Source organism: Astatotilapia calliptera, chromosome 4 (assembly GCF_964374335.1).
Source record: "Astatotilapia calliptera chromosome 4, fAstCal68.1, whole genome shotgun sequence".
NCBI classification, from domain to species: domain Eukaryota; kingdom Metazoa; phylum Chordata; class Actinopteri; order Cichliformes; family Cichlidae; genus Astatotilapia; species Astatotilapia calliptera.
In genome coordinates this window covers 21,848,194-21,862,511 of record NC_137425.1, presented here as the reverse complement: position 1 = coordinate 21,862,511, position 14,318 = coordinate 21,848,194, and the positions used below count along the sequence as shown (strand labels likewise).

General features: G+C 41.6%; 1 protein-coding gene, 1 long non-coding RNA gene and 2 other non-coding genes across 12 annotated transcripts; 3 read left to right on the top strand and 1 right to left on the bottom strand.

The window, feature by feature from the left end:
- The first annotated feature begins 638 nt into the window (after positions 1 to 638).
- LOC113021045 (uncharacterized) lies at positions 639 to 2,293 on the top strand. Its single transcript, XR_003272258.2, has 5 exons — positions 639 to 783; positions 1,075 to 1,142; positions 1,320 to 1,380; positions 1,567 to 1,630; positions 1,833 to 2,293. It is a non-coding gene; the product is annotated as an uncharacterized LOC113021045 (long non-coding RNA).
- On the top strand, positions 1,422 to 1,493 carry LOC113021582 (small nucleolar RNA SNORD49). The gene has a single exon (XR_003272315.1). It is a non-coding gene; the product is annotated as a small nucleolar RNA SNORD49 (small nucleolar RNA).
- On the top strand, positions 1,662 to 1,731 carry LOC113021581 (small nucleolar RNA R38). The gene has a single exon (XR_003272314.2). It is a non-coding gene; the product is annotated as a small nucleolar RNA R38 (small nucleolar RNA).
- fbf1 (Fas binding factor 1) lies at positions 1,931 to 14,169 on the bottom strand. Of its 9 annotated transcripts, none has more exons than XM_080300947.1 (32): positions 14,073 to 14,163; positions 13,408 to 13,438; positions 12,356 to 12,400; positions 12,215 to 12,260; positions 12,063 to 12,105; positions 11,919 to 11,969; positions 11,697 to 11,838; positions 11,486 to 11,566; positions 11,306 to 11,353; positions 9,938 to 10,063; positions 9,713 to 9,842; positions 9,347 to 9,501; positions 9,161 to 9,254; positions 8,631 to 9,074; positions 8,473 to 8,538; positions 8,315 to 8,385; positions 7,738 to 8,043; positions 7,562 to 7,611; positions 7,015 to 7,062; positions 6,792 to 6,920; positions 6,571 to 6,671; positions 6,254 to 6,460; positions 5,837 to 5,944; positions 5,549 to 5,688; positions 5,308 to 5,426; positions 4,507 to 4,629; positions 4,230 to 4,406; positions 3,976 to 4,152; positions 3,742 to 3,879; positions 3,572 to 3,671; positions 3,370 to 3,485; positions 1,931 to 2,116 (listed from the first exon to the last, which is right to left on the bottom strand). In XM_080300947.1, the coding sequence occupies exons 4-32, from the start codon at positions 12,220 to 12,222 to the stop codon at positions 2,036 to 2,038; spliced, it is 3,579 nt and encodes a 1,192-aa protein (XP_080157073.1). In that variant the 5' UTR covers positions 12,223 to 12,260; positions 12,356 to 12,400; positions 13,408 to 13,438; positions 14,073 to 14,163; the 3' UTR covers positions 1,931 to 2,035. The 9 variants fall into 9 exon arrangements, with proteins under 9 accessions (XP_080157073.1, XP_026021222.2, XP_080157071.1 ...); XM_026165437.2 differs by lacking the exon at positions 14,073 to 14,163 and adding an exon at positions 13,595 to 13,734; XM_080300945.1 differs by having other exon boundaries at positions 11,919 to 12,105; positions 12,215 to 12,255; positions 14,073 to 14,169.
- Between the last annotated feature and the right edge of the window lie 149 nt (positions 14,170 to 14,318).

The following is a 14,318-nucleotide window of genomic DNA, read 5'->3' as shown; positions in this document are numbered from 1 at the left end:
TTTTTCCTGCTTGAATGAAGTCACAGATGTTTGGATGACACACCAGAAGTAAACAGACTTGTCAGGATCCTGTGCTTTGATAGTTTATTACATGAAAATTGCCCCTGCACAAGCGTATATGTGTAAAAGAAGTGTTCAAGTAAAATGAAAAAATAAGTAAACATATACTACAGTCCATAGAAATACTCTATTACAAGTAAAAGTCCAGCATTTATAACGAAAAAGTATAGCATCCAGTAAACTATTTATGACGAGTAACTCGCTCATTTAACCAGCTTTATACTGCTGGTCATCTAAATCTATAACCAAACATCATTTATTACTTTATTTCTATTAGTATTATTGATAAGAATCTGCGACAATAAATAGCAACTAAATGTTTTAAAGTTCAAAAATATAGAACATTAGACAATGTGATCACATGACCTCGTTTTACACAGTAACCGTAAGCGGACCACAATATCACCAGCTAGTTTTTAGCTTTATTAATATTATTGTTGTTGTTATTATTATTAATAACCATGGATGGTAATTGGGTTGTTACACATTTTTAGCGAGAAACAATGAAAAAAAAAACAACTTTTCAACCACACCCAATCACGGTCACGTGGCATGTGACGCGTACGACACATAAAATCGTTATCACGCGAGATTTCCGGTCTTCTTCTCCAGGCGGTAGATACGCGCAAGCAGCTTTCTTGACTCTCGCCATGCAGTTCATTTTTGTTAAATTATATTCATGTATACATGTTGAGGTTGCGGCTGGTGACCCACCGTGAGCAGGTGAGACTTTGAGGAGCTTTTAATGAGACCGCAATATGTGGAAGTTTTAATTGTGCGCGTGTGCTAGCTGTTAGCTGCTCTTTATCCGGGTGAACACGTGCAGTGAGTCCACGCAGTCGAGGACTCAGAAAGTGGTAGAATGAGCGTTTCGTTTAAGTAAGGAAACATGCATCATGTTTACTGGCACGTAGAATAGAAGCACGATAAGTTTGATTATTTACGTTTTTGACGAACCATGTTATGTTGCTTGTGTCACGTTACGGCCAATCACTGATTTAACTTCTTATACAGGTTTGGATGATGCAGAGGGATTCATTTGTCTGCCTGCAACAGGGCGAAGTTTCATTTCCTGATTAAAGGTAAAACTGGTTAACAGTTGTATGCATTTGTGTCAGTGCAGTACACATGATGAACTTGTTATCCCTGTCCGAGAGAACAAAACCTTGTGGAAAGCCATGGTATCTGAGCTGCTGTGTTTATTTGTGAAACCCACATGCTGCTGATGGATCCTCACTGATGACGTGTGTTTTTTGCAGATTCGTGGCTCATCTGTTCTCCTTTCCACTGAGTGCCTAAGGAAGGAACCACAGTCAAAAGGTTTGTATTGCACTGGATCTTGTGATCTCTGTTGCCACTTTTTCAGTGATGAAAACTGCTGCATAGGAAGTGCCGTCTGATGCGATAACTGACGATAGAAAGCTGTTCTGAGAATCTGCAAAGCTCTTTGCTTTCAGCTTGTGTGATCTGAGCACTCGGTCATCCACGTGTTGTTTCCTGGTACAGGTGCTGTAGCAGCAGAAGAAAGGATGAAGATTTTCTGGGCTTGAAGACAGCAGGTCCTGAGCAGGTAAATCATGCAAGAGTTGTGATTTTTAAAGTCAAGCCAGTGATGATACAAGTTATCCCTGTCTGAACTCAAGTGTGGAGTCATGGTAACCTGAGGCTTGACTGCTGATGTTTTTATAGCAAAGTTTTTCTTGAATATTGTATTGATCATGTTGTAATTTAGTGTTACGGTCTTATTTATTATTTTATTTTCTAACTTGCAGATTGAGCTGCTGTGGAAGGACGGAATACCAACCTCAAGTGTGATGCCAGAGGAGACTATTAAATTCAGTATTTGTCTTTATGAAAGATGAAAACCATGTTGGATCAGAAACGTGTTTTTTAATAAAACTACGAGTTATAAAATTGAAGTATAGAAAGTAACGTGATTCCATATGTGCTGGGAGGAAAGCCCAGCATGTGTTGGTCAATCTGTGCTGAAAGATCTGTAAGATTTCTTTTTCAGATTTTCTAGAAAGAACTGCTCCTCTTGTAGGTATTCACGGTCCTGTTGGGGGCAGAAAAACAAAATCCAGTCAGTCAAAAATCTGAACACTTGAATTCTTGACAAATGATTTCAAGCATTGCTGGCCAAATAGTGATTGTATTAAAAAGCTGTGTGCACTGTGATGCCTCATGTTGACTGAGTTTCCAAAGTGCAATAAAAGCCTGTACTGGATCATAACACTTGTGTTTATCTGACGTCATTTCTTTTGGATTGTTTGCTGTGGTTCCATTTTTCCCACCAACAGTTTAGCAACAGTTACCAAAATAAAAGATATGAACAAACCTCAATGCAATGAATAACTGAAGACTTGTTATTAAAATCTTAAATAGACTGTACTGGTTTATATATTCTTTCAGTTTGTCTAGGATAAATTTAAAACTAAATGGATTAATAGGTTTCTTAAATGTGAAAATTGCTGTCTTTGCTACTGAGGCCTGTACTGTCCTGGTGACTCCAGGGTTCTATTGGTCAGATGCTCAATGCCACCCTTTCCATGTGAAACCCTGGGTTGATAACCAGCTTTGCATGACTATTTATCCCAATTGCACATGTTGGGGTAAGGGGACCCAGATAATGGAGAGATACGCTGAACTCTCCTTATAGAACAGTCCCACTTTTTTGAAGGTTTCTTAATTTTAGGTCAGTAAATTGATAAATATGGAAATAGGAAAGCATTGGGCTGGTTTTAACCTTCCAAACGTCGCTGCCCATTCTGATTTTGTTTGGCCAGAGCAGACGTTTGTGTTCAAAAGAGTGGTAAACAGACTGGTTTTCTACTCTACCTGAGCACCAAGGGTACTTTGTCATGCTGCCTGGAGCAGTCAGGGATCAAACCAACAACCTTCCAATTAAAAGACAACCTGCTCTACCCTGCTGAGCCACAGCCACCCCAAGGAACATTAAAAATGTAAGTATAGCACGCTGCTGTACAGAAATAAACAGAGGCCATGAAGTCTATGATGTGCAATTTCTTTGGGCAGGTTTTGGGCCAATTACTCAGTCACACACATTGGCTGCTACTTCTGCACAGAGGTGAATGTGGAATTGGAGCCAGGGTGGTGGGAAGAAGATGTGTTTGGCTTCACTGAAATAGACTTCATCCAAAAACATCCACAAACAATCAGACCTGTGTCTTAATTTAGGATCAAATAAGGGTAAAAATTTCACATGTAAGGAAAAATAGAGCATGTGAGCTGCTGTTTGTCAATTCTGTTTTAGTGATAGTTGACATTTGCAACTAAAAATGTGCTCACCTTTTCTGCAGTATATCTCCACAGAGCCAGATTGGCCTGAAGTGCCATAGACTGAGAGCTGGTAAATGAAACTGGAGGAGGAACATTTAGGGTTGCAGGCAGCTCTGAAACTGAGTCTGTAGGGACAGTAACAAAGGCCAATTAGAGATCGCAGAAAATGTGTTACTTTAAGCTAGTAGAGAAGACCAACATTCAGCCTCACCTGGTAAAACGGGGGCAATAATTTGTGGTAGAGGTGTAAGAGGAGGGTTTTGCCCCAGCCTCTGTGTATCCTTATGCAGGTGACTTAATCGTATTTGCTCCTGTAACAACAAGTGTTAAGATAACCACCACATTCATTCATTTATGTGCTTCATAAAGTGACACACATACCTTTAAAATCCGTTGCTCCTGTTGCCTCAGGTGCTCTGTTTGGGTGTGAATATTTCTCAGTCGCGCCTCGTGCTCCGCCTCCAATCGTTTCGCCTCCTGCAACGCTCGTTCCCCCTCCTCATACTTCTCTGCCGCGAGCTGTGAAGAACACGGTGTAGGGAAAATATGAACACACGCTGGACAAAAAACATGTCCAACACACTACACACAGGGATCGGTGTAGTGTGAAATTACCTTGCTGAATGCCTCGACCTCCTGGGCTCGTGTTTTGAGTCTCAGGGCCGTGCTGCTTAGTCTTTCTTTCTCTCTGTCCAGCTCTTCTCTAAGTTCTTCCAGAGCCTCTCGCTCCCGTGCCACAGCAAGTTCCTTCTGTTTCAGCTCGGCCGTGCGAAGCTTCAAGTCAGCTTGCTCCTACAAAAGGTTTTTACATTTTTTGTGCCTTTTCACGACTTGTGTGGGCTAAAGAGCTGACCTAAGCTCAAGCTCACCTGTGCCAGACTTATGATGGAGCCCTCCCTCTTCTCCAACAGACTGCTGACCTCACGCTCAGCCCTCTCATGCCTCTGCTTCTCCTGGGCGTGGAAGAGTGCCCACTCGGCCGCCAGCTTCCTCCTCTCATCCGCGCAGTGCTGCATCACTGACTTCTGCTCCTCCAGTAACGCGCTCTGAAAACACAGAAAAGGCCAAAGAAGCAAGTGGCGGTCAAGCTGCGCCAAGTTGGTGCAAAACACCTGCGCTGCTGCTGCAGATGTTCGTTGGCCTCACCTTGGCTCTCTCCAGCTCCTCTCGCTCCACGCTGATCTGCGTGGTGAGGACACACCGCTCTTCCTCCAGGCTTCTTTGGGTCGACTCGGCTTTGGCCTGCTCTGCTGTCATCTTCCAGCGCTCCTAAAGCACGCAAAATTAAATGGCATCTTCAGTCTTTAATGAGAAGAAGGTCAGTTTATATTATAGGTGGTTTTTTAGCTGTTTTCCTCACACTTATAAAATATAGCTTAAAAATGAATAAGTAGGATGCTCTGAGCATCTTAGAGAACCTGCCAAAGGACAGAAGACCACTGTTTATGACTGTGGTTGCATGTTTTTTGTCAACATCGTACATCAAAATGAGCTTTGGGCTTTATTTCTTCAGCATTAAAAGCAGTTTTTTTTGGATGTGAGGCTTCTGGCAGTTGGGAGATCAGCTCAGTGCGGTTGGGAAGCACGTCTGGTGCATACTTTCTGTCTGTGTGAGGCTCTGCAGACGCAGGACGACCATCTTCTGTCTTTTTGTTCTTCTCAGTCTGCGCAGCTACTTCTAATGTTATGATTTCAATTAAACATGAACCACGCTTTTGTTCGTTCGCCCATGTTTAGTCTTACTGGTTCATCAAGCGCTCGGCCATAATTCTACAAATTCCAAATACTTAGTTGACTCTTGATGTGAGGTAAAAATGATACTGCAATATTTCTTAATATGCAAAGAGAATGTTTAGAGATCTAAAGTATGACATTTTTCGTTGATGCACTACTGCAGCAGGTCCTGGTGTATGATCTTGGTCTGTTACTGTCATTTCTCATAATCACCTTCTCAAGCTGTCTCTGCTGCTCTTTAAGCTGAGTGTCCATCCTGGAAATAATGTCCTTCAGGTACGCTTTCTCCTCTGCCATGGCTTTCTGCTGCTGGGCCAGATGACCCTGCATTGCTAAAACGCACACACACGCACACACACACAGAATGACATTAAGCCATCGTGTTCTCGGACAATCTGCATCTTGACCCATTTTGTACAAAGTACACACGCGTGTGTGTGTGTGTGTAAAATACTTCGAAGCTGCTCGTCTCTGTGCCGTGCCTCCTGCTCCAGGCCGTGAGCGGTGTGTTCGTGCGTGCTCTCCACCCGAGAGGAAAGCTCTCCAAGCCGTGAGGAGAACTGCTCCATCCTTTCAATCACCCCTGCCACGGACCTGGACAAAGGCGGTGGAATTAAAACTTTTTATACACGAAAAGCTTGCTACATGTATCAGCACTGGCGCTGATATCGTGCACAAAAGAAAAAGAAGCAAAAACATTAAATATGTGACTGTCAATTAGACTTTTTGGGAATTTTCTTACCTGGTCTGAGATGTTGCGCTTGTAACAGCATCGATCTCTTCTTCCTTTAGCCTCTTCAGCCTGTGGATCTGATCCTCATAGTCTCTCTTCATCTCCAAGATAGATTTTCTGAGCAGCAATGCAACAAATATACACTAAACCATAAAGTCATCTATTTGCGATAAAAAACTAAATATTTGGAGACTTATTGAGTTATTTCACTGAGTTATCTGGATAATTTAGTTGAGTAAATCCCAAAACCCAAACCAATTTCAATAAAGCAAAGAAGGCTGGTTTTCTTTTCTTTCTTTCCTATGGTGTTGTCTTTTGAAACTACAACTTCACAGCCAGTAAATTTGTCGCTAACTGTAGAAAATTTGTTCTTGCTTTCATTTCATAGTCAACCTGCTGCCATAAAACAGGTTTTCCTACGTTTACCTCTGAAGGTCTCTGAGTCTCTCCACCTCACAGTCTCTTTCCTGCTGGGCCTGGGCCATTTTCCGCTGGTACTGAGCCTGAAGCTCTGAGCGTTCCTTCTCAGCCGCTCGCGTTACCGTTGCCAGGCGTTCCATCAGGTCTTCGCACTCATGTCGCGCTTGAGTCTCCCGCTGGGCAACCGAATCCTCGAGCAGTTTCACACGACCTCTGAAAATACACAGAGAGACTTGGGTTACAGACACATGTATGTAGAAGACTTCCACAGTTTCATGTGCTAAACTGAATTGATAAATTGATGTGGTCTAGGAATGGACTACTTGTGTGCGTTCTCCAGGAGCTCCATATCCTGTTTGTGCCGCTGCTGCATGCTCTCCAGTATCATTTGGCTTTGGTCTCGCTCCAGCTGCAAAGTCTTGACCTGAATGATGACACGATAAACTTTAAAGATAAAAAAAAATAAAAATAAAAATAAAAAATACAGTAACAATGCTCCCCCCATCACACCTCACATCCTTCTTGTCACCACATGAGGACATACCTGTCCCTCCAACTGGATGACGCGGGCCTGTAAAGCTTGATAGTCTGCAGGTTGTTCTTTTTCTTTAAGTCGCCGCAGGAGTCCCGCATCAACCACACCGCCTAGGCCCAGCAACTGAGTCTGCATCAGCTTTGAAAAAAAGTAGCCAAATTAAAAACAAACCAAAGGATGAATCTGGTGATTACATCCATTAGTAGGTCTTTGGAAGTGAGGAGGTCCTTACCTGGTTTTGGAGAAGCAGCTGCTGCAGACTGTCGGCTGAAAATGATGCCTGTTCCAAAGAAGAAAGCATTAAAAACGACAACAAGAAAAACTCAGAGACTACAAACCTGTCTTTGGGTGGTATTTACTTCAAAGGGAACGGTGTTGTAGTTCCTCTGCGCTCATTTTGTTTTCTTTGTTCTTTTTAAACGTACTTAAAGAGGTTTGCACTTGTTTTTACTGCTCTACAAACTGCAGGCCTTTGTTATGTAGGCGTAGGTAATGGATAATAGGTACTGATTTGCAGTTAACTGGACATGAATAATTTGAGATTATGACGTAAAGGTCAACAGTGACTTATTTTAAATCTTTATACAGCATTTTCTATATGCTGACAATACACACTGCACTTTTATAAGTTATAAGACTTTTTCTTCATTTTTTCGTGTTCACAGACAGGCAGAAGGACAAGTACACGCAGAAGCAGTGCCAAAAACATCACCTCCTTGGTGGAGGTAAAACATATCTATTACAATTATGTCAGCCTTGATGCATGAAGGTAACAGTACCTGTTGTGGGAAAGCAGCTGATGTGTTTAGCGTTGCATTTTGCTGCGGATCTGCAGGAAAAAAAAAAAAAAAACATGAGTAACAACCACACCGAGGCGTTACATCTGATATTAAGGCACTGGAGAGAAATCTGATGGTATTTTAGTGAACTGACTCGTTTCCCTGAGATTACCTACACCACATTGTGCCGGGCAGTGCAGCAGACAGGGGGCTGGGCAAAGGCAGTTGTTGCAAGGTTTCATTTGAAGCCTGAGTGGGCTCTGTTAGCACCTTGGATCTTGTACTGGATGGGAAGTGGTGGGGTTTGGACTGAAGCTGAGGCTGGCTAATGCTAACAGCAGAGGCTAACAAGGGATCAGTATCGCTAGCAGAGTAAACTGAATGATAAGGCGAACTAAGAGCTGATGGATGGAGTGGGTTTGGTGGGGATGATGCTAAGGTGGAGGGGAGGTAACACTCGCCTGTGGGTGTATACTCGTTAACTACAGAAGGAGAGAGTATGAGAAAAGGAAGACACGGTTTAGAAAAAATATGAGCTCATGACTTATTTCTATTTTAAAATGATGTGATACAAGGTAGGATTAGGTATTAGATGGCTTTTTTAAGTATACGGGAAGCAGCCTAATGATTAACATTAACTAGTATGATTGTGTGAGAGGAGTGGTCAAAAGGGTTTCTGCTGTAAATGTGCAAATTGGGCAAATTTGCTGGCAATCTGAATCAGTGACTTTAATAAGATGGAAGGATAGCTACCATGATTAGACCTTTCTTCTCTGACAGGCGTGGAATGAGCAGCAGGACCGAGGCGTCCGGGAAAAGTGTCACTACATAAAATATAAGGAACATTTTTTTTTAAAAAAGGGCCAAAACGTTAACATGGATTTAATGGACTTACACAACAAACCCCTTACCTCGTTTCTTTGATTGAAGGAAGCGTGTCTTCTCTGCTTTTGGGAGTTTGTGACGTTACTTGTTTACTAAAAATGAGATCAGGTTATCAATCATTACTGAGAACATGCTCTTTCTGTCTCTGTAGCATTTCTGTTATTGTCTTCAAATTGCACCGTACCTAACACTGAAGTCAGTGAAAGACTCTTCCTGCTTGGATGGTTTTGCCTCTGTGTTTAACGCGGACAGAGCTTTCCTCCTGCTCAGTGCCCCAGCTAACCAGTCATCCTCATCATCCCCTTCTTTCCTCTGGGTCTTAGAAACCTCAGGCTTGGCCTGTTTAATGGTATTGTCAGCGGGGGCTGAGCTCTCTTCTGGTGTTTTTGCAACAGATGTGGAATGGCTACCAGTGAATGAGGGCTTTCTTTCCAGTAAAGGAGACGAGGGGCTCTTTGAAGCCTCTGCTGGATTCTTTGTCTTATCGATGCCCTCCTCTAGATAGACCGGCTCATCTTCTGTCTTGAGGCCCAGCCAGTCAGCTGAGTTGCGTTGTCGAGAAGATGTGGGAGTGGTGGGCTTTGGCTTCTTTTCTGGCGTAGACACACTCATGTCCTCAGTAGAAAATCTGGTCGTAAGAAAAAAAAGATTACTTCTGTCCTGCTGAAAGCTGTAGGCATGAAGCAAACTGTAAATAACAAAACCTGGGCACACCTGACAGACTGTCTACGAGACTGACGCCCTTCAGAAGTGGATCCCAGTGTGGGCTGATAGGATCCAAATGTGAGGTCATCATCTAAACGAGGCTCTGATAGTTGGGAAAACGATTAGCTACTTCATTTTTTTAAGATAGTATTTAATTACAGCCAAGTTAAGGACAAAACTATGGTGCTCTATCACCTCTCCCAGCAGACGTCTTCTCCTGTTGCGGCTTTTCTTGAGACTGAAGCTCGTCCTTCCTCTCGCCCGTTGGTGGTCGCTCCAGAAGACGCGGTGACGTGAAACTCTCCAGAATCTCATCAATTCTGGTACGAGGTCTCTGAGGGGCGTCGGCTCTGAGAGCAACAGGGAACAGAGGTGACGCACAAAAGCAGCTAGGCTAACAAACCAGACTGAGGCTAGTAAAGTCTGTAAAGTCAGAGTTTGGTTATGTTTTTAGCTGCAGCCCAAAGCAATACCACAGTAATTATTCATCATTTGAGTGCTATAAATAAGGACAACAACGAGAGTGAGAGGGGAAAAAAAAAGTGAAAACAGAGTTGTTACCTTTCCTTGGGAGACCAAAGCGGTGTCTCTTTTTTCTTGGGATTGTTTTTATTGCTGTCAAATCCGAGTGTATCCATTAGGTCATCCTTATCATCCTCAAACGTGAGCTCGCCTTTCTTTGTTGCCTTAGCTGATCAACAAAGAATAAAACACAAGCCTTCAGCATTTGGCAATTATTTAAAAAAAGAAAGGAAACTAAAGGATCCTGGTAAGTTTAAGGCTTACTCGTTTCATTCTTTAGAATGGGAGATGCTGAAGGAGATGGCACAGATTTTTCAGGTTTGGAGAAGCTAGATTTCAAGTCAGGCTTTGAGTCACCTGGAAGCAAATCATCCAGGGGGTCGTCTAGATCTGCAAAAAATAAGAGTCTTTATATTATGAATAATGGATTTGGGCCCCAGAGTGTAAAAGGGCAATAAAACACTTAAATACTTACTTTATTATTATTATTTTTATCTGCTATACCAATACAATAACTTGAAACTGTACTTTGTTGAACTGGATTCATTAACTGACACATTTCCCAGTTGTGAAACATACACTTAGTGGCCACTTTGTTAGGCACACGTTTCAATTGCTCATTAACACACATATTTAATCAGCCAATCACATGGCAGTGCATTGAGGTAGGCAGATGTTGTCAAGATGGCCTGCTGAAGTTCAAACTTTGTATCCGAATGGGAAAGAAAGCTGATTTAAGTGACTTTGAATCTAGAGTAGTTAATGCTAGAGATCAGATGAGAGCACACGGATTACTTTGAGCTGATAAGAAGGCAACACTAACTCAAATAACTTGAAAAACCCAGTTTTGCAGAAAGCATCTCTGAGTGAACCTGTCCAACCTTGAAGCACATGGGCTACAGCAGAAGACAATACTGGGTGTGATTTCGGTCAGCTAAGAACAGGAAATTGAGGCTACAGTTCACACGAACTCACAGTCAACCTGGGTAATATTTCTGATCATGTCCATTTACCATTTATTGAACAAAATACAAATATAAATAGTCTGTTGTGAAAAAAGTAAGTGTACACAAGCTAGATCAAACAGAATCTAGTTTTTTCTTTGCAGAAATCAGTTGTTTTAGGTGTTTTGCATGTCTGTCAACAATCTCTGACGATTGCTCACTCAAAGTTTTTGAACATTGTTGAGCAAAATCTCTTTAATTGTAATTTGTTCTATGCTTTAGTTCATAGTCACCGTCAAAAACAACATTTTACTTCTGACGACACCACAAACTTCAGTGGCAGAGAGAATTAAAGAGAGCAGATGAACTTGTGACATTAAGTTTGGATATATGAGCTTTATCCATAGGCACAAGTTCAAATTATTATTTATACTTGCCCCTTTACATGTATAGATATAATATTGGAATAACTGAAGGGCAATTCCATCTGCTAGTTGGATCATTGTTCTTGGGTGTCAGCGTATGCAAATCTAATTCCTTCCGTATACTTCCAGATTTGTTGATTCGATTTGGAATAGCAAACATTTTACAGTGTACACCTCCACTGTTAAATACTACCCACAAGCACCCACTGATGTGACTTAACTGCAAGTACAGGACTAAACACGTATCAACCACACTAATGTACCTTTAGCGTACGAAGTCTGAGCAACACCTTCATCCTCACCACCACTGTCTGAGTTAAAGCAACATTTTGAGAGAAACAAAGCAAAGCTGCAAGTCAACAACACATCTGCACCATGTTCATTTATACAAAGCTCAGTCAAGGAAGCGGATGTCACGACAGGGAGGGGGGAGACTCGCTTACCAGAGAAGGTGAACTTCTTATAACTCCGCGCTGAGGATAAAGGTGCAGAGTTCGGCTTCTTCCCCTCTTTGGTGGGTTCATCTGAGGGAAGCAAAGGCAGACAAAAGCCTTTTTCTGATCGCTGCTATTAATGTAAAACTTCAAAGCTGGTAATAATGTGGAGCTAATAATGAGAAAGTAATTTATGCGAGAACACTCTGCACTGAATTACCTGCTCCCTCTGGTTTTGCATTACTCTCGAGCACAGCAGAGTCTTTCTTTGGTCCTTCGCTAACAAGTGGCTTTGTTTGCGCGGGAGCCGAACTGGGCTTCTTCTTTGATGCAAAGAGGTCAGCGTCCATGTCGTCCATGTCCTGCACGAGGACAGAGAGGAAAAGTGAAACGTGCAGTGTGAACTTTATCTTTGCCGCCGCAACCTCAATTAATGACCCACCTTCATGCTCTTGAGTATGTCGCCGGGATCAGCCGCTGACACATCCGAGTCCTTGGACAAAAGAAAATATAAAAAGACAAAATAAACACAAAAGGAAAAAAAAACGGGGTGAATATGACCCAGTTTGCATATTATCCTACATACCTCAGTGTCCGCACCATCCATTTTTATCTCCTGTGCTAGCGTGCTGAAGATATAATCAGTAGCAGATGAGCAGGAAAAGAAAACAGAACATGAAGAGGAGTAATAATTTACAGCTGGCACATTGCAATTCACAAATCTTCCTTCTAACTTACCTATACATAGGTCCATCGTGTGATGCTTTCGTCCTTACTGGCTGCTCTAGTTGGAAAATTAATTCAAGAAAATATTATGACACACTTTAACATAAAGATAGACACTAATTCTGATAAAACAGCACAACTGCGCTCACTTACTGTCATCATCAAGCAAGCTGTCAAGCAAATCATCCCTGAATGAACCTTAGAAAAGCAACAGAGGTATACAGTCAACTTCAGCAAGGTGCAGGAGAGGCATACTACTGCTGCTGCCTATATCTGTATTTGTCGTGGTACGACATCTCATGATCCAATGATTTTGGATCAGCAGGACAGACACACACTGGGTTATATTTTAATGTAGAAATAGGCTTTTATCATTTTACAATCAATGTTTTGCTGAGGTACAATCACGAGGGACAAGGATGTAATTGTGTGCCAGATACAACATACTTTAATATAAAGTGGACCAGACCAGTGAAACTCCCCTAACTGTCACTGTACAAAAGTTTAACTTTTCTGCCATTTAATTGTCTATATATTACTTAATTACTTTGGTGTAGTATGAATGACCATGGGAGAGGTCTTTATCAAGCTGTAAATCAGTTAAAAGTCTAATTTTATGCCGTGCTTTAGATTGTTCAAAGCCACCCAGCGGGTCAGTGTTGTACCAAAAGAGATTCATCATTTTTAAACTCTTGTAAATGACTTGTTGTCTGTCAAACATATCTTTCATGATTGCTATCAAGTCGTTTGGAGCCACAAACAACATTCCTGTCACAAGGTAGAAGCTGCAATCAGTTTTGGGCAAACTAACTTATATAGAAGCCTTTATTTATCCAGCTAAGTCTCACTGACATTAAAAGTGTCTTTTTAAAGAGTAATCTGGCCAAGAAAGGAGCAGAAATTGCAACAAATACAAAATAATAGTTATATAAAGACACTGCGTTTTTATTTATTTTATATACATAACCCCTTAATAAATCATGTTAGCTACACTCAATATAAGCAAATACATTACACATTAAAACAAATACACAGAAACATCGGAAATCACTACTTGGTACAAGACCGTTTAAACTTTTTTGTCGAATTGATTCTGGGCCCCAGGCCTTATTTTTGATACTCCTGAAAGTTTATTTAAAAAAAAATTAAAAATTAAAAAAAAGAAGGAAAGTTAGTAGGATTCAAATAGCACAAGTTTAACTTACTTTTCGAGGCTTTCCCCTTCGGCTTTGTAGCCTGAAAATAGCAGTGAAAATAAGTTTATTAATTTAGCAGATAATCATGAAAAAAGTGAATGATAATGAAATGATCCTCGAAGATTATGAAACCCCGTTACATCGTCAATGAATAAATACAAAAAAAAATGTCGAGGGAGAGCACAGTTTGACTTACCATGTTCAATCTGTGCTGGTGGGTTTACAGTGTAAGGGTAGTCATCAAGCTAACAGTGCAACAGAACCGAGCAGAATACATTTTTACTGCCATTTTTTATTTATTTATCATTTCATCGTCACTGTTAGCAGCTCTGGGTTTAAGAGCAGCATAAAATGAACACACATAGCGCCTCCTGTCTCTATTGGCAACCGCTCAGCTACTCTAGCTAGCATTTGTCAAGAACATAACACGACTGGAGCCTTTCGTCTTAATTACTGTGGTTTAAATAGTCACGTATTCATACAGCTCGTTGTGTTTAGCGTTTAGCATCTTAAAGTTGGCCAGCAGACTAACGGTAAAAAAAAAACAAAAACAAATCGCACCGCCCCCACACAACCCATTTCCACAGAGGGTTGCACCTTAGCTACACTGCAAACAAAAGCTAACTAGTGTTCCAGCGCTAGGCTTGTGATTAGCATTAAATGTAGCTACATACAAAATAAGCAGTAAACCACCAGCTTCGGTGTTTGGGCCACTCAGTGCTGGAGTAGCGGGTGCCACAACCGTGCCGACCGGCAAAACATACGTTTCCTGTTTACTGTTTGAGGTGCATTATGGGTAGAGTAGTTTCAAGGAAGCCTTCGGGGAAAGGCGTTTGAAAAAAGGCTTTTGATTTGTGCTGTCTAAAAACACTAAAGTTAGTCGTTTTGAACATGAGCTGGTATTTTTAACCAAAGTGCTT